Below are 18,283 nucleotides of genomic sequence, written 5' to 3' on the forward strand. Positions count from 1 at the left end.
GCTGGTCTCGAACTCACAGAGATCCGCCTGCCTCTGCCTCCCGAGTGCTGGGATTAAAGGCGTGCGCCACCACCGCCCGGCTCAATGCTTCCCTTCTGTGTTCCATTTAAACACACTGATATTACACTGTGTTTGAAGAGTCCTGGGCTCCTGGGAAGAGAGAGCTTTCCATTCTCTGTGAAGTAGGGTAGGCCCGGCCGTGCGTGCAATGATTATAAGCGCCGGACCTCTTTGCAGCCTGTCTGAGCTTGCCCCAAGACAGGCTCAGCTGCTTTTAATCTTCCTCTCTGTGACGTTGTTTCCTGATGCGTAAGAGAGGATGACAGCCATTTCATAGGTGGCTGTAGTCACAGGTCCTGTGTCTTCCGGTTTCTGTTGCTGTGAAATACCATGCTTTTTTGACCCAAAGCAACTTACTTAGTATTTGGCTTACACTTCCATGTCGCTGTTCATCGTCAAAGAAAGTCAGGACAGGAACTCAAGCAGGCCAGGGACCTGGAGGCAGGAGCTGATGCAGAGGCCATGGGAGGGATGGTGCTTACTGGCTTGCTCCTCATAGCTTACTCAGCCTGCTTATAGAACCAGCCACATTAGGAAAATGACATACAGGTTTGCCTACAGTCTTGAGTTTTATGGAGGCATTTTCTTAATTGAGGTTCCCACTTGTCAGAATAACTTTAGCTTGTGTCAAGTTGACATAAAACTAGGCAGCACATTCTGTGTCTATATGGGACATCCAAACTTAGATGGGGGGGGGAGGGAGGGAGGGAGGGAGGGAGGGAGGAAAGGGGAGAGAGAGAGAATTTTAAATAACATCTAAACCTCAGCATGATAACTGCTTGTGTAACTTCTATATTGCATTAGGTGTGATAAGCGATCTAGAGAGGTAAATTTTTTTATTGCTTTTTATTGAGCTCTACATTTTTTCTCTGCTCCCCCCTTCCTCTTCCCTCTTCTTCAATCTTCTCCCATGGTCCCCATGGTCCCAATTTACTCAGGAGATCTTGTCTTTTTCTATTTCCCATGTAGATTAGATCCATGTATATATGTCTTAGCGATGTAATTTTTAAAGTCCACAGGACGCTATATGCAGATACTATGTCATTTTACATAGGGGATTTGAACATCTGCAGGGGTTGGGTGTCTAGAGGAGTTCCTGGAACTGATCCCATTGGGCTATGAAGGAGTCACTGTGTATGAAATCTTCAGCATCCTTCCTGGTGCTCAGTATGTTCTGTGGGAGTGTTGAAGTGTTGATGATGTGATGTTATCCCTCAGATCAATCTGTCTGTCTGTCTGTCTGTCTGTCTGTCTGTCTGTCTATCTATCTATCTATCTATCTATCTATCTATCTATCATCTTTCTAGCTATGTATGTATAATAATCTATCATCTTTTTATCTAATCTGTCATGTATCTATGTGTCTATCTATCCAATCTATATCATCTTTCCGAGGGTATGTTATCACAGCAGTAGAAAATGAAAGTAGACTGTTTCCCAGAGTTCTCGTCTTCTGATGTCACATTCACAGGCACATGTCAGCCTGGACTTATTCTCACATAGCATGCACCATTACTCTTAGCCAATTTGTGGTTGTTTTGCTCTCAGACTTAATTTAGCTGTGTCCATCTTTAGTTGCTGCAGGTTGATATCTGCTTAAGCTCCAAATAGCAAGTCTTCACTATTCAACAGGAAGGAGGAACAAAAAGAAGGGGTGCTTAATTATTTAAAGCAGATTCCAGGAACTTTTCGATTAAGACCTGCATATTTAAGTGACTAGCATTTAGCATAATGACATACTGCAAGGAAGGGCGGGAATGTCAGTGCCCAGATAATGCTCAGGCCTTGAGATTTGGAACACATAGCCAGCCACCTCTGCGAAGTGTTTTGCATTTGTTCGGCTAGAATCTAGGAGGAGAATAATTTAAATCAAGGCTGACATAAAAAAGGAGCGGTGTATGCTAGGTTTAAAGGGAAGGAGGACTTCTGTTGTGTCAGAGCCCTGCCAGTTCCTGGGGATTTAAAAACCAAGTCACAGCTGATCCTTGGGCTCTGGGACTTCTTGGGCTGTTGGAATGATCTGTGGCCTCTTCTGGGTATTTGAGACCCTTATACTTTGAGATCATGTGTGTGCATTAGGGCACAGTTGGTATGCTTGGTAGTTAGTTTGTCTGCTTAGCAGACCATGATTTTGGATCACCTGCTCCAAGATGAGATGGCATTCAGCTGCTCCAGGGAAGCATTTGACATCTTTCTGCTGTTGCCACAAGGTTGGTTTGCTCCTCTTAGAATCAATAGATTTGAACTCTGTTCTCAGTTGTGGCCAGGGCAAATTATAGGCATTTTGATGTTCTCACACCTGTAAATTAGAGCCTCTGGGTTGTGTGGGGAACACCCCTGGCCCCCAAAGAGTGATGTAATGTCTGGGGGCCATGGTGTTTTCTTCTTGATGGACACTATAGACCTTAGTGAAGACAGAAAAGTGATTGGTGTGACTTATTTACATTACCAGAGCAAAGGGACCAGATGGCTGTTTGTGCCTGGCCCTTCTACCACCAGCTGATGAGGTCAGTTGAGTTCAGGGCAAGGAAGTGAGGAGTCTGCCTGCCTGCTGATTGGCTCCTTTCTCCCACTGTGAATCTGAAGTAGCCTCCCCAGAACATGACAGGCAACTTGATGGTATTGCGGCACGCAGGGCAGAGTGGCCCTTAGCCAGGATGTCTCTGTGAGGCTGCTGGTGAGAACTACCACTCCATTCCTCAAGGGACACAACCAGCCTTCTATCCCTGCAAGGGTGGGGCGACCAGAGCTCTCTGGCCCTGGCCTTGACCAGAACCAATAGACATCCGGGGGGTTGGAGGGCAAATGGCAAAGAGGCAGAACAGTCCTCAGTGCACTGCTCCCTCAGCAGTATTGGAACTGGCCAGGAGCATCCTAAGGATTAGCTCCCAGAAGACACACTGCTCGAAATAGAATAACCAGATGGTGTCTGGGCTGTGCGAACCATCCCTTGTATGAGGATGGATGCTTTTAGAGAAAAAGCCTTTCTTTAGGTCAGAAACCGTGCAGCAGGCTCAGCAGCTGGAGGGTCGTGGTGGCTAGCTGACACTTCGGGGCTTCCCGAGGGGCAGTGAGAGTGTCCCTGAGAAAGGGCTCCGTTGTTGAGCACATCTGGTGCACTCAGCCTGTAGTTACTGGCTCCCAACAACTGGATTCTTCTGAACATAACATTTCTAGAAGTTTTGTGTGTGCATTTCCGCTTCCTTTTCATAGACATTTATCACTTGCCTGCCTTTAGTTATATGACATTCTGTGACATTTAACACAAACAGTGAGCTTAGGATGTGGTGGGCTTGGACACTGTCTGCTCAGTGTTCTGGGTCCACTGTCCCTGCCAATGTCTGCTGGAATTGGAAGAAATTTGTGGAGAATATTGGAGCTGCTACCAAACCCACTTCAGTTCTGGAGTGATAAAGAGGATTGTGTGTTTGAGCCCCAAGACTGAACACGTCATATTATTGCATGTATTTAGACAGTAACTCACAGTTGCTGTAGGCCTGTCCTACCTTTTAAAAATACAAATTTCAAAACATTTTTAAGATTTATTTATTTTACTCTATGTGTATGAATGATTTACCTGTGCGTATGTCTAATGACCAGGGAGGTCTGTCTGAAGGTGTCAGATACCTGGAACTAGAATCACAGATGATTGTTTGAACCACGATGTGGGTTCTGGGAATTGAACCCTGGTCCTCTGCAAGAGCAGCAAGTATCCTCCTCCCCACAACAGGGTTTCTTTGTGTAGCTCTGGCTGTCCTGGAACTCACTTTGTAGACCAGGGTGGCCTAAGACCACTGCCTGGCTTAAGAGCATCAGTACGTTTACCTGGTCCCCTCCTGTCCCACTGTCAGTGTGTGGGAAGTAGCAAGAGGATAAATGTTCTGGTGCCCCTGCGATAAGGGTGGAGATATACGAGGTGTGGTGCATCCCTTAATCCCAGCACTAGGGAGGCAGAGGCAGGCGGATCTGTTTCAGGCCACTCTGGTCTATAGAGAGAAGAGAGTTCCAGGACAGCTAGGGATACACAGAGAAACCTGTCAAAAACAAAACCAGCCAAACAAAAAGGATGGAGCTCTGCAGAGCTAGGCTGCACCCAAGCTCCCCCAGGCCGTGTTAATACTTGTGAGCTGTTTCAGGGTGTCAGAGGTGGGCCCTGGCTTTGGGTGGTTGGGCTTAGTACTGACCATCAATTGACCTTCAGACTAGTGGTTTTATTACGTAAGGTTATAATAACCAAAATAATCTTGTTAAAAGGGCAGAGCCCAGTTTGTCACCAAAATAATAAGTTATTTTGGCTCTTTTGAAGTAGGGTCCTACTGGGTATTCATGATAGCCTTGGTTTTTTTGCCAGCCTTCCAATTGCTACTATACCCAGCTAGTGATTATTTTTAATTTGATATTGATGTTATAGGATTTATTATCATATACATACCTTTTATTTTATACGTGTAGTGCTCAGGATTGGGCTAAGACCCTAACATGCTAGGAAAGCATTCTACCACTATTTTATACTTCAGCCTCCATCATAACGTTTTTTTTTTTAAAAGATGTGCTGGCTAGTTTTATGTCAACTCGACACAAGCTAGAGTCATTTTGAAAGAGAGAACATCAACTGAAAAATGCCCCCACTAGAGTGGCCTGGGGGCAGATTGTTTCTTGTCAGGCTGGCTAGCTTTGTATAGTTGGCAGTGGTGGTATGGTATTACTGTGGATCAAAACTATTTAATAGGCTAAATTTTTCTAGAACCGAGTAGTTAATACACACACACACACACACACACACGCGCGCGCGCGCGCAGCTTCATAAAATATGGAAGAGTTCTGTGGCTCAGAAAAGCATATAGGCGAAGCCCATTCTCACCACCTTCGAGTGTCGTGGTCAGATGCCAGTTTGGAAAAGGCAATCCCAGCCTGCAGATACTGGGTGGTGTGCTCATGTCTCTAGCGTTTCTAGTCTTGAATTAGAGAATTGCAAGCCCCGCCTTCCTCTGTTTGGTAGCTCTTTTTTGAGGGTGGGGGAGCATCTCAGGGAAAATCTCCATCCTCAGGTCCAAAGTTGTTTTAAACCCTTATCTGTGTAAAAGTATCACAAAAAAAAGGAAAAACCATTTTTGAATAATAACTGCACCAAACTATTGTTCCTCCTTCAAGGTTTCTTCCTACTGGGCTGTATGAGGAGCATGCCCCACAGTGCTGTGCAGAACAGCCTGATATGTCAGATTAGGGAATTAGGAACGCTGTTGTTCTCACAATCGGATACATCAAGCAACTTTATAATAATTGTGGCTTTACGTTTTGGTGTGTGCTTGTTGTTAAAATCAGATGGCAAAGTTTATAAAATAACAAAACCTAGCTCAGGAGCTCTCGGGACGTGCTGTTTCTTCTCGTCTAATGTAACAGATTAATCAGCTCCACAAGGAATGTTGAGTTATTCCTTTTAGAGCCTTTTTTCTTCTTAGCCACGGCTGTCCTGGAATGCACCCTGTAGACCTAGCTGGCCTTGAATTCAGGGAGTGCTGGGATTAAAGGCGTGCACCACCACTGCTTTGGCACTTCTGGGAGTGGCTTATTTTGTTATTAACATGTTTCTTTAGTGCACGTGTGTCCATGTACACGGGTGTCAGAGGACACCGTGTGGGAGTCCATTCTTTTCTTCCACGACGTGGCTTTTATGCGGGTCTCCCACAGATCATCAGGCTTGGTGACTGGTACGTTTCCTCACAGAGCCATCTTGCCCAGCTGCTTTTGGTGTGTTTTGTGTTTGAAGATTATTTTTTTATTTATATGCACTTGGGTGCATCTGCATTCGTGTGAAAGCCAGAGAGGTTGTTGATGTCCCAGGAGTTGGAGTTACAGGTGATTGTGAGCTACTGCACCTGGGTGCTGGGGATTAAACCTGGGTCCCCTGGAAGAGCAGCAAGCACCAACTGCTGCGCCATCTCCCCAGCCTTTGCTGTGGCTCTTCCTTGCACCGGTGGAGGTGTGTAGGGGCCCAGTGCTCTGTGCTTATGCAATAATTTTTATTCCGTTGGCCTGTCCGCAGAGGATTAGCTCCACTTTCTAGTGTTTGGTGTGTTTTTACACAAGGGGATAAGAAGGCGGATTAATACTTCTGTTGTCACTCACTGGCTTTCAGGAGGAGGGAGGCCATTGCCTCCACACCCGCTAGCACTGAGTGCCCTGGGGAGTAGCATGTTGAGGACTTTAGGATCCTTAGACTTCCTTTTAGCAGGCTGGTCTTCCCTTAGCCTTTTAATTAGCCGGATATTACTTGAGCTGCTGGCTTCTTCTCAGCTCCTCTATAGCAAGGATAGCAGCCTAGGGGTCGACACTTCCTTTGTCCCAGCACACTCCCACACCTTCTCTTATTCCCGCTGTCTTCTCTCCTTACAGTCTTCCGTTTGTGCCAAGATCGTGCAGCTCCTGGGGCAGAATGAGGTGGATTACCGCCAGAAGCAGGTGGTCATCCTGAGCCAGGATAGCTTCTACCGGGTCCTCACTTCAGAGCAGAAGGCCAAAGCCCTAAAGGGCCAGTTCAACTTTGACCACCCGGGTGAGTTGGGAGTTGAGGGGTGTGTGTGTGGAAGGTGGAGCAGGTAGTGGTTGTGTTCATGAGGAAGGACTTAGCTTCTCCCAAGTCTGTTGCTGTCGACAACATAGGGGCCCAATGATCATCTTGCTTGGCTATCCTGGACTCACAGGAAAGAATGGGTTTTGGGAGACTTTGCAGAGAGCTGATTGAAATTGTGTTGAAAGAAGGTGAACCATGCAAGCCTGGGCAAAGATCCCCAGAAACAAACACAGCTGCTCCTTTGCCTTCTGATGTGTAGCAGCCTGTACTACCACCACCCGGCACCAGTCTATGGGCTCCGCTTGGAGACCAGCAGGAAGGGAAGTGGGGTGTCTTCAGGTGACCTCCTGAATGAGTTTTGCTGATAGCCCCGATCACTGTGTTGCCCCTTCAGATTGTTTAGGTTTCTCGTGTTGTTGGGAATCAGCTCTTCTTGGCATGGGACCCATGCTTAGCATATGCCACTCCCAGGACACCAGCTGACCTTTGGGAGGAGGGGATATATTGACACCAGGTTTAGAATGTCAGCGGAAAACAAACAAAATTAGTTTGCCAGAACTCACCCACACACTGTCTTTTAGGATCCAGGGAGTGTTTGTATTTCACGGTGGGTAGACATTGGCTTTGGAGGGGCAACGTGTATTGGGTGTGAAGTTTGTTGTGATTTTACAACAGGTTAGTTTAAAACCAAGAGCTATTTTAATAGTTTGATTTCCTTCAGATGCCTTTGACAACGAACTCATCTTCAAAACACTCAAAGAAATCACCGAAGGAAAAACAGTCCAGATACCCGTATATGACTTCGTCTCCCACTCACGGTAAGCAGGCTGGGCTAGGCCAGAGGATGTTAGCTGTTGTAGCTCAGAACATCCCAGGGGTGCACTCGGCTTCCCTCCTCCTGTCTCGAGTCTCATCTCTCCTCTCCCCACCCCCCTTTCGTAGTTTTTTTTTTTTTTTTTTTTAAAGTAGGGCTTCTCTGTGTAGTCCTGGTTGTCAATGGATCTCGCTTTGTAGTCCAGACTGACCTTGATCTCAGATCCTCCTGCCTCTGCCTCCTGAGTGCTGGGATTAAAGGTGTGTGCCACCACTGCCTGGTACCTTCCCCATCTTCAATGAGGATGTTTCTAGGAATGGCTGGATCATTTCTTTTTTCTCTCTGAAGGATGGGCTTGTTCATTGGGTTGGTGTAAGGGGTGGGTGGTATCTCAGTTAGGGTTTCTATTGCTGCGACATAACACGATGACCAAAAAGCAGGTCAGGGAGGAAAGAACTTATCTAGCTTACACTTCCACATTGCCGCTCACCACTGAAGGGAGTCAGCACAGGAACTCACACAGGGCAGGATCCTGGAGGCAGGAGCTGATGCAGAGGCCATGGAGGGGCCCTGCTTACTGGCTTGCCTCACATGACCTGCTCAGCCTGCTTTCTTATAGCATTCAGGACCATCAGCCCAGGGATGGCACCACCCACCATGGGCTGGGCACTCCCCCATTGATCACTAATTGAGAAAATGCCTTACAGCTGTGTCTCATGGAGGCGTTTCCACAACAGAGGAGGCTCCTCTCTGACTCTAGCTTGTGCCAGCCAGGACAGGCGGTGTGCTTGTTTGTTGTGATGTACATCTTTGCTCCTTAAAGAAGATGTCATGGGAAGGACCAAAATCAGGAGATGGAAGAAACAAAGCAACGTTGTCTGCTCTTGTGCTGTGATTGCTTTTGGACAGTGTGTCGAGGTAGAAGGGTTCGAGACCATCAGATGCATGTCCCAGAGTTAGTCCCCATTCTCCAGACAGCATCTCAATCAAGACAGACTAGCCTTCCTTCTCCTTTGAAGCCCCTCCTGAGGAATCCTAGAGCATAGTTAGATTCTGAGCTCTCCCTCTTGGCCCTCATGTGAGAATAAATTTGGGAGTGTTCATACTTGTCCAGACACAAGTCTTCAGGCGTGTCTGGACACATCTTGGGACTCCAGGGCCACAAGCTGCACTTTTAGGTGGCTTGTTCCCAGGTGTGGCTCATTGTACTAGGCTTGTAGTGGTTCAGTAAATGTCCTGATCTGTGGGCAGTTACAAATGTCCCTGGCTTCTCATTCTTCTGATTACTCTCTGCCATTCTCCTTTTCTGTTGAATTCTTTTAAAATAGGAAATTAGACATAATGTTTATCCCTTACCGGACGTTCCTGTCATTTTAAACCTAGCCATCGCCCCTCCATTATCCTGTTCTACATGTTTCTGCCCTTAGTTCCTTTCTCATAGCCCAGAACTTGAGGCTGCAGCGAGGGTTGGGGTGCTTTGTAGGCTGTCTTATTCCCTCATTGGTGCCTCCTGTGGGGGGCAGATCCTGCTGTGTGGGGACTCAGAGCAAGTTAACACCAAGAATCATGCTGACGGTATCTGTTGTACAGAACCCGCAGGGTTGTACAGGAATAAAAGTCCACTGTAGAAACTGGAGTTACGCATGTTGGGGGCTGACTTGGAAGGAGGCAGCTAGACAGTAAAGAGAACACAAGCCTCAAACCTGACCACTGGAATAGACATCGAGGCTCATGGAAAAGTGCAAAAAAGCGCCATATCTGGCTTCCAGTTTCTAGAGTCTGTCCCTCTGTTACTATCTTTTGTATTTTGTACATTGTGGGTTTTCCTCATCATCTTCTGATTCTTTGTCAGCAGTGCGACCTGGAACCACACAAGAAGGAGATGTGGGTGAACTAGAGTTTCCTGCTGTAGGCAGAAGTGGTGGTGCGCGGCCAGTGAGACACTCCAGTGCATGGTTTTTCTTCCAGGTTCAGGGAAACACTTAGAATACAGCTGGGGGAAAGACAAGGGCCTGTGGAATAGCGTGAAGGAGTAGAGTGGAGAGGAGGTTCAGCCAGGTTGCCTGGAGGAGGTTGTAGTGTCCACTTGAGACTTCGATACAAACGCAGGTGGAAGATACTTACGGAGGGACAGCATCCTCTTCCGTGGGCTGTTCTGCTGACCTCCTGGTGTTTGCACAGAGATCTCTTGTTGCTTAAGGAATGTAAAGTAGTTTGCGAATGGTAGTTCACTTGGTAGTTAGGCAACCATAAACTCCACAGAGTTAGCAAGGAAAGAGGCAGTAGGGGCCTGTAAGGAGGTGTTGGACAGATAGATACCTTATCAAAGGCTAAGAATTGCCCTGAAGAACAGGGCTCAGGGAAGCCCCAAGCAGGCCTGTCTGTGAGAGACCCATTCCATGACCATTTCATAATCTGTCACCCACCTGGCTTTTGAAAAGTTGTATTTACCTTAGGATCTGCCTTGGGCTGCCCAGCTCTGTAAATGAGTTATCGGTCTATAAGGATGCCTTTGGAAGATGGGCAGAGAACTTGAAATTTGAACTTCTGTCCAGTGCTTTCTCATTCATCTTACCATCCTTCAAAACTTCTCTTTTCCCCTCCTCATCTCTTTCCTTTGCTTTTCTCCTCCTCTTAAGTTGCCCCAGGTATAGAGGAATGGGTGGAATTGTATAGCAAGAACTGAATATCTGATTCTTAAGGTTCAGAATACTAAGTTGCAGAAGTGCCAGGCACGAAAGCGTTCCTGGAGACACCTTCAGAGAAACTAGAAATCATATCCGCTTTTGTAGAGGCAAAATGCCTTGTTTATTGTCTCCTGTCTATGCTGTCCACACGTACAGGCAGCTAGAGAGAATGATACCTTTACAGACACAGTGGCCTGATTGGAGAACAGCGTGTGGATGGGATACACAGGAGATAGTAACCTAGACATAGATGTTAGAGACAAAATGTCTGTATTCTTCAACCTGTTTATTTTATTTAAAGAATGATGGTTGCCAACTCTTTGTGATTTATGGCAAAAGTTGAGAAGAGCTTGCTCTAGCCTTCTTAACACCTTCTTGTCTGTGGTGGTGACCTGGGGCCTCTGGGCCTAGGAGCCAAGCTTCTCTACTGTTTAGGTGTATAGAGGGATAGAGCCCGGAACCGCAATCCCAGCAGATGCTCTGATCCTCGCTGTTACCCCGGCTCCCTGGCCATTCAGCCTGTCACCGCTCTGTGCTTTGCAGGAAAGAGGAGACGGTCACTGTCTACCCTGCGGATGTGGTGCTCTTTGAAGGGATCCTGGCCTTCTACTCTCAGGAGGTCCGAGACCTGTTCCAGATGAAGCTTTTCGTAGACACAGATGCGGACACTCGTCTCTCTCGCAGAGGTGCGTTGGCACGATTGGGGGCCACCTTGGGAGCAGATAAGTGGGAGCCCGTGAGAGGCATGTGCACTCCTGAGTTTGAGTCCTGGACCGTCCCTTATGCAGCTGTGGCCAGGCCAGCTGTGTTAGCCCAACCTCATGACATCCTGCCACCTAGTGTTTAGTGACATTTAGGAAGGGATTAGTCACTCCACTGTTTAGATAAAGAAAGGCTTGTGAGGTCACTAAGATGAAATAAGTCTGGTTTCCTTGGGAATTGTCTAGTTAAATGCTCAGGTCTTTTTTTTTTTTTTTTTAATTTTCTCATGAGGCATCAAGGAAAGATGCCTTGGTCTTGGAAGTAACTGTGGGGCATCTGGGGACAGGGACCCTTATTCCCTCAGTGCCGGGCCCCTTCTTCAACCATCTGCTTCTGCGTGCTCTCATTCTCTCTCCCCAGCCCTGGGGCAGATTCCCCGGCAGGCTTTCCTGAGTGTGTACCCGTGTGTCTCTCCAGCCCATGTATTCTCAGAAGTCGCACAACTGGTTGGGGAGCTGAGCTCTGCCAGATGCTGAGCCATGTGCTTCCACTGGGAGCTTTTGGGAGGAGTAGGAGGAGAAGGAGGGTCAGGCCACAGGGCTGAGGAGGAACTGTGGTGCAGGCAAGTAGAGAGAATGCTCATTCCCTGTACAGACACCGAGGCCTGCTCTGAGGCAGCATGAGAATGGAACGTACAGGAGATGTAAACAAGACATTAGGAAGTAGCCTGGACTGGGGAAATAGTTCAGCTCAGTGGGTCGAGGGCTTGCCCAGCATCTACGGAGCCCTAAATTCAATCCCAGCATCGCACAAACAGGTATCTTAGATACCCGTGTTACACCCAGGGAGGTAGAAGTAGGAGGGTCAGAGATTCAAGGTCATCCTTAGCTACGTAGCAAGGCCAGTTTAGACCCTGTCTCAAAAAGATCCTAGTAGGTAAATCTGTATTTTTGGACATTCTAGTAAATAGATTGATAATATAATCTAATATTTGGCAAGAGCTGTTAATGGAACCAGTAGAGCTGAGAGAGACTAGTCTGGGTTTGCATACTCATTTGGAGCCAACTTACCTCTGTGGGGAGGGGGCAACAAAGATCTCACTGTGTGAAGCGGGGAAAAGGGCAGGAGAGCCACGATACTAGTTTCGGCAGGCAGGTCCCCCATCTAGCTTTGTGACATTGATGGCTCTAGGGATACCCCAGGTTTGTGTTTCTTTATGGCGCCTCCCAACTTGCATGCATCTGTCCCAGTGTCTGGCTTGTCACCTCACTGACAAGCCTAGCTCTTTCCTTGCTTCGTGGGTCAAATGGTCCCTGATGGTTGCCAAGTTAAAGAGGCAGTGTGCTATATCAGGGAAAATGCCAAGACTGCGGCTCCACTGCTCATTGATGTGTGGCCCTGGGCAGGTTGTGTTTTCACCTCTTAACCTCATTTTACTGTCCTCGAGGGATAGGCTAGAGGTGATGCAGGACAGTGCCTGCAGCACAGTGGTTGACAGTTGATGCTCTCGGGTCAGGATCTGGGAGAGGTAGGTGGCTAGTATCTTCCTCTGCAGTGTTGCGGGACTCTGGAGAGTTGACCCCAGGAGCCTGTGCCCTACTGGCTGACTGACTAGTCTTGCAAGTGGGACTCAATCCTAGGGAGACCTCAAAGGAAGGAGAAAAGAAAGATAGCTTCTAGGGAATCAGAACCAGCTTTGGAGTAGCTTTAAAGTCTTTGGAAATAGAGTGGGTCCTAACTCAAATCAGATCATTAGAAGTTTCTCCTTCCCTTTCTTGGCCTGAAGTGGGGAGAGGGTCTTTATATGAATATGGGAAATCCCTAAAGTGACTGTGTAGTGCTGGCTCCGTAGACCAGGCTGGCCTTGAACTCAGAGATCAGCCTGCCTCCCAAGCATTGAGACGAAAAACACGTGTACCTAGCTCTCCCTGGGGTTTTCTTTGGCCAGTGCCTGCCTGTCCCTTGTTGTCCAGGCGGGTTGCTGTCTCTTCATCTCAGATGTTTTTTACGGGCCCCCCTCTGCCAAGCTACGTTTTCTCATGCACCATTTGTTTCTACAAAACATGCTTGGCGTATGCTTGGTGGAGTGCAGGGGGCTGCAGGGCAGGGGCCAGTCCCTAACAGTAGATACAAGGCAGGAGAACATTCTGAGAGAATTGAGTACCGTGTTCCCCTCCCACCCCGTACCCCCCCATCTTTCATAACCTCTAATATTCTAATAAGGGAGGAATTGGTCTTGGAATCCTAAAGTGCCTGGAAAGCTCAGGCCCTCCTTGGTTCCTTTCCGCTCGGTGACCCAGTTATGCTTCCCTCCCTGCTCTTTGCTCTTGCCTGCTCCTAAGCATCAGGACAGGGAAGAATGGGGCATGACCTTTAGAACTGAAAGACCATTGCTGGCTTTGGAAGGACTCAGTGGCCAGGCAGGGAACTGGCAAACTCGTCACTTCCTGCCCATTGCTGCGTCCTTTGGGAATGATCCCATCCTGCCCGGCACATGTGTAGGGCTCAGGCTGGGATGGGGGTAGGGCTGGAAGCGTTGGTTCTTGTGGAGTTTCCGGTTTGTGCCAAGATCATGTTCTGACTCAGCCCTTGGCCTGATTCTGCTTCCTGGCAGTACCCAAGGAGCAGAGCGTTTCAAATGCAGTAAGCTGTTCTACTCTGTTTAAGGTGACAGCTTCCTTGAAGGCTTAGGGAGTTGGGTGACAGAGCTTTCTGTTATTGGATGTCTCCAGTGTCTGGGGCCCATTTCTTTGATGTGAGTCTTTCTTTCCCTCTGTCCCTTTTTAACATACTAATTGCATGTGCTTGTATCCTTACCTTTCCAGTGTTCTGCAGGGTGCCCCCCGCGCGCCCTCTTCCCCCCATGCACCTTGTCCTCCTCACATTGATTTTCCTGTCAGAAGCCTCTGCTCTCCTGGAGACCCCCCTCCCCATCCCCGATTGTGCTGGCACTGCAGTTGGCACAGGAGGCTAGGCATATTGACCATACTGTGCGCTAGCTGCCATGCTAGAGATTGTCTGTACCCTGTTTTCTTGAACAATAGCTCCATCACTCAGCTTGTAGATTGCTTGCCTGGCATGAACACAACCAAGGGTTTGATACCCAGCACTGCATAAAAACTGGGCACAATGGCAGACACCTGTGATTCCAGTTTTCGGGGATTAGAGGCAGGAGCTTGAGTTTAAGGTCATCTTCAGCTGCGTGTTTGGACCAGCCCAGGCTGCATGAGATTCCTCCCTCCCTCAATTATAAATAGAATGTTCTTTGTCTACCTTTTGTTTAAGGAAATGAAGAGGATAATTTTAAGGTAAATTTAAGGAAATCAAAGAGGTCACAGGAGCAGGAGTTTCTGGGGACGCAACTCACATCTAGGTCACTTTCCTTCAGGTCCACACTCATTAGCTAACGAGAGCCAAGCAGTCGTGGGCTGTGTCACTTCCCCCTGGGATTTACTGCATGGCCCACTAGCTTCTCTTATAACAGATGAAGTTACCAGGTTGGTCCGTGGGCAGCAGGGAGGTCTGTGTGGGATTTGCCGTAGGGAGAAAGGCAAAACTCTCCAGGGTGCTAAAGCTGGTAGTTTCCTGAAAAGCATGCATTGTGAAACAAACCAAGCACCAAGCACTCCAAGGGCTGCACCTGATTCCAGGAGGAGCAAGCTGCTGAGCACACGCTCTAGTACGTGCAGGAGAGACCGTGCATGTGTGCGTGTGAATGTGCGTGCGTGTATAATATCTGCTTAGTGGCATGGCTCTCCAGAATCTCATTCACAAAAACTCTCCATGTTTGTTTGCAGAGATTTGAGTCTGTTACCTCCTGTGGTAGTCTCTGGGGATATGGGTGAAAATTTAGCAGGCTGACAAGAAGTTTGGAAGTGGCAGCTGTGCAGAGGGCTGTGTGGGTTAACAGGGCCTCCTGGACTCCCTTCTAGTTTACTTCTCCAAGGGGAACTGAGGCTTAGGGAGGTCAGGGCACAGTGACAGAATCAGGATGCCCTGGCCCTTAAAACTAGTGTTTGCCGCAGGCCCCTTACTAAAAGGTTCTGAGGAAAGATGGTAGATGGTAAATCTCTATCCATCTTGGCTTCCTCTGGCTTTGGCTCACTATTGCCCAGGGTGTGGTTTTCTCACTAAAGAAACTTGTGTGCCCCAGTGAGCAGAAAGAACTTCCCCACCATTGGTCTTCCTGCCCAGGAGATGGAGGGAGGTGGGTGGTTAGCTGACCGACCCCACAGCAGTGAGTCTCTGGATTGGGAGCCCAGGTGAGCATTCTGCAGCTGGGTGCCACTGCTTGCTGTTGTTGCGACTCTCTGGGGATGCCCTGATCTTTTCTGGTTCATGTTGAAATTTTGTTTGTGTGAAACAAGCTGCTAGTCTCAGCCAGGCACCCTTTTATGATAGGGACCACACTGTAGTAGAATTCGATGGTTTGTTTTCTGAATCTGTTGCTGCCCTGTCCTAGGGCAAGTCTCTGAGGAGCTCTGACTTCTCCATCAGCGGGTTGACCTGCAGGAATCGGCTGTGTTACCTTGTACACTGTTTTCTTGATTTTTGTTTTTCCTTCTCTTACAGTGTTGAGGGACATCAGTGAAAGAGGGAGGGACCTTGAACAGATTCTGTCTCAATATATTACGTTCGTGAAGCCTGCCTTTGAGGAATTCTGCTTGCCAGTGAGTTATACTCTTTGTTTTTACTACATGTACATCTTGACATTTAATTATTTAATATTTTTTCAAAAGGTTTGTTTTTATTTTATGTGTCTAGGTGTTTTTGCCTGTGTATGTCTATACACCACATGCATGCAGTGCCCTCAGAGGCCTAAAGAGGGCGTGAGATCCTCTGGAGGCAGAGTTAGGGATGGTCCTTAGCTGCCATGTGCATGCTGGGTCCTTCGTGAGAGAAGAGCACCTAACTCTCACCATCTAGACAGATGCTGAGCCATCCTCTAGCCCTTTCTGATGGGTTTAAAAGCCTGTAGGTTGCTGGGGTCTCCCTGGCTTGACTCTTACTCCCCTCTCTTGAGTGAGCATCTTAAAGTTCCAAGAGGTGGCAGACTAGGTTCTGTCCTGCCGCCTTTCTTCTTCTTAAGGTCACCCTATTTCTGTGCATCTCCCGGCATGACCTGCATTGCTTGCTTGGGAGGGCTACAGTATCAGACTTTACCCGAAGCTAGCCTGGGATAGACCTCAACTGGCGGGAGGCTAACTGGCAGGAGACTTTGGAGGGCCAGAATATTGGTGCAGGGCGGGCACTGCCTTGGGTGGATAGTTCATTTGGGAAGTGCTGGATTGTGGTGAAATCCTCTTCCTTACCTCCCTCCCTCCTGGCACAGCTGTGCCTCCTGGAACATCTCGAGTTCTCTAGTGAGCCAGTTTTCTGAGAACCAAAGGGGAATGGCCCTCAGCACACAGTCAGCCAGAGAAGCACATCTCCCTGGGAGAGACCCATTGGGACATGTGGAGGGGAGCTGGCGGAGACCCGGGGTGTGATTGGGATTGTGGGAAGACATATTTGATTTAGGAGAATCTTGACTCACCATGTCCTCCCCGCTGGAGCAGGCTCAGGACTGGCAAAGTTGGCCTTGGTTATTTATAATTAAGAGAAGGAGAAGTTGGGACTCAGGCTGGATTGAGTGGAATCACTTGGGAAGAGTGATGCCTGGGAAGGTCTTCAGGATGATTGACTTGTTTGTGCCTTTGCTCCTTTCCTGGAAGAGATAATCCTCACCACGCCTGCTTCAGTCTGTTAGGAGGCCTTCACCTTACACCAGGCTTGACTTGGTTTTTCAGTCAGGGACTGGTGAACTTCCGGTCAGCCTGAGCTCTCAGCCCACCTGTTGCCCTCTTGAAGGTCAGGTTTCTGGGACAGGGCTCTTAGGGCCAAGAGTCTGTTTACCTGAGCGCCCCCCCCCCTTTGACTTTCAGAGAAAACAAAGGGATTTCATCATTGGGAGCCAACTGTACTGACATTTTGTGCTGAGTTTAACTCAGCTGTGGGCCCGCTGCAGATTCTGGCTAAGTGTTTCCTGGGATGTTTGTGCTCAAGCCCACTGTCCAGCTGCTCTTGGCTCAGGGAAGGACAGTTAATTTTTCCATAGTGGGGACCGGAGAAAGGTCTGGGGTCTGACCCTGACATGACCCTGGGTCATATTAGGAGGAATGAGGACTCTCAGGCAGGCAAGAGCATGAAAAACCCAGGGGCATAGTCCAGACATTCATTTCTAGTATGGCTCATGGAATCTCGGTAAAAGAAATAAAAACAAATGCAACACACAAGGAACATGGTTTCACTTTTTTAAGAAATTTACTTTTTATTGTAATGAGAAGTGAAGCTGGTCACCAGGAGGGGATTGTGATTGTCTTTTCTGACTTCCACGGAGGGCTGGGTGTGAATAGTGTCACCCTCCAGGCTTCTTACAGACTCAAGGTGAACAGATCCCGTGACGTGTACAGTTACTATTGCTTTGCTTTGTCGGTGCTGGAGGAAGAACCCAGGGTCTTTCTCATCCTAGGCAAGAGTTTGACCATTGAGCTCGTCTCCAGTCCTTTATGTTTGGGTTTTTCTAATTAATATTGTTCCCGGTGTGGAGGCACTGAACGTGTCTGGTTTTTGCTGTAGGGAGTCTTACAGCCAGTGTTTTCCCGCCCACTGGGGCGTGGTCTCTTATATGTGCTGATGTAGAGCTCGTGTCCGCCCTCTTTTCCAGCCACTCTTTCTGGTTGCTGGATTTGGTTTCTGTTTTCCATTCAAGCAGAGAGGATTCTGATTTGTGAGTTTACCCCTAAATATAACCATCTATTCTCAATTCTGAGCTAGTGTGGGATTTCTTTTTAAGTGTCCTTCCACAGGTTTTAAGGTCATGTTCTCTGCAGGTCCTAGGTGGGAACAGATGTTAGGCATCAGTGTAGTTACCTGGGAGAAAAGCTGGCTTTCTAATGTGGATATAAAGTAGACATTGGGGTAAGCACTCAGCTAAGCATTGGATTATGAGTTGACTTTTGAATCACTTGCTTCGTGGGAACCACTCTCTCTTTGACAAATAAAAGCCGTCACTCCTTTTCCTCATCCTCTTCCAATATTCATATTTTAGCCCTAAAGGTAATTCCTTAGGCCTCTCCCTGTTTTTAGGTGCCTTTTGCAGTATTGCGTTCAAAGCCTCAAGCTGCTGCTAGGGACTGACTGGCCCTTCCCTTGTGCCATTCATTGGAGAGGGGCTCAGGTTTCTTCCCGAATGCCCCTGTTGACACGTTGTAAATATCTCTCCCCACAGACCAAGAAGTATGCCGACGTGATCATCCCCAGAGGTGCAGACAATCTTGGTGAGTACCCATGCGGTGTCTTCCTGTGGTCAGTACTTCTACCCACATCGGTCATAATTTGGGCACGGCGTGACCATGCAGGGTCCTGAAGTCTGTGACAGTCAGACAGGTGCTTCTGTCTACAAGTCTA

General features: G+C 48.1%; 1 protein-coding gene across 1 annotated transcript in view; it reads left to right on the forward strand.

The window, feature by feature from the left end:
- The window catches only part of Uck2 (uridine-cytidine kinase 2), a 69,668-nt gene that overhangs the window by 46,013 nt on the left and 5,372 nt on the right, over positions 1–18,283 (forward strand). Inside the window, exons 2-6 of the mRNA XM_005370081.2 lie at positions 6,454–6,613; positions 7,353–7,449; positions 10,676–10,818; positions 15,407–15,504; positions 18,105–18,153. Of these exons, the coding sequence (XP_005370138.1) occupies positions 6,454–6,613; positions 7,353–7,449; positions 10,676–10,818; positions 15,407–15,504; positions 18,105–18,153 (547 nt within the window). The remainder of the gene's footprint in view (positions 1–6,453; positions 6,614–7,352; positions 7,450–10,675; positions 10,819–15,406; positions 15,505–18,104; positions 18,154–18,283) is intronic.

This window comes from Microtus ochrogaster, unplaced genomic scaffold (genome assembly GCF_000317375.1).
Source record: "Microtus ochrogaster isolate Prairie Vole_2 unplaced genomic scaffold, MicOch1.0 UNK70, whole genome shotgun sequence".
In the NCBI taxonomy this organism is placed as follows: domain Eukaryota; kingdom Metazoa; phylum Chordata; class Mammalia; order Rodentia; family Cricetidae; genus Microtus; species Microtus ochrogaster.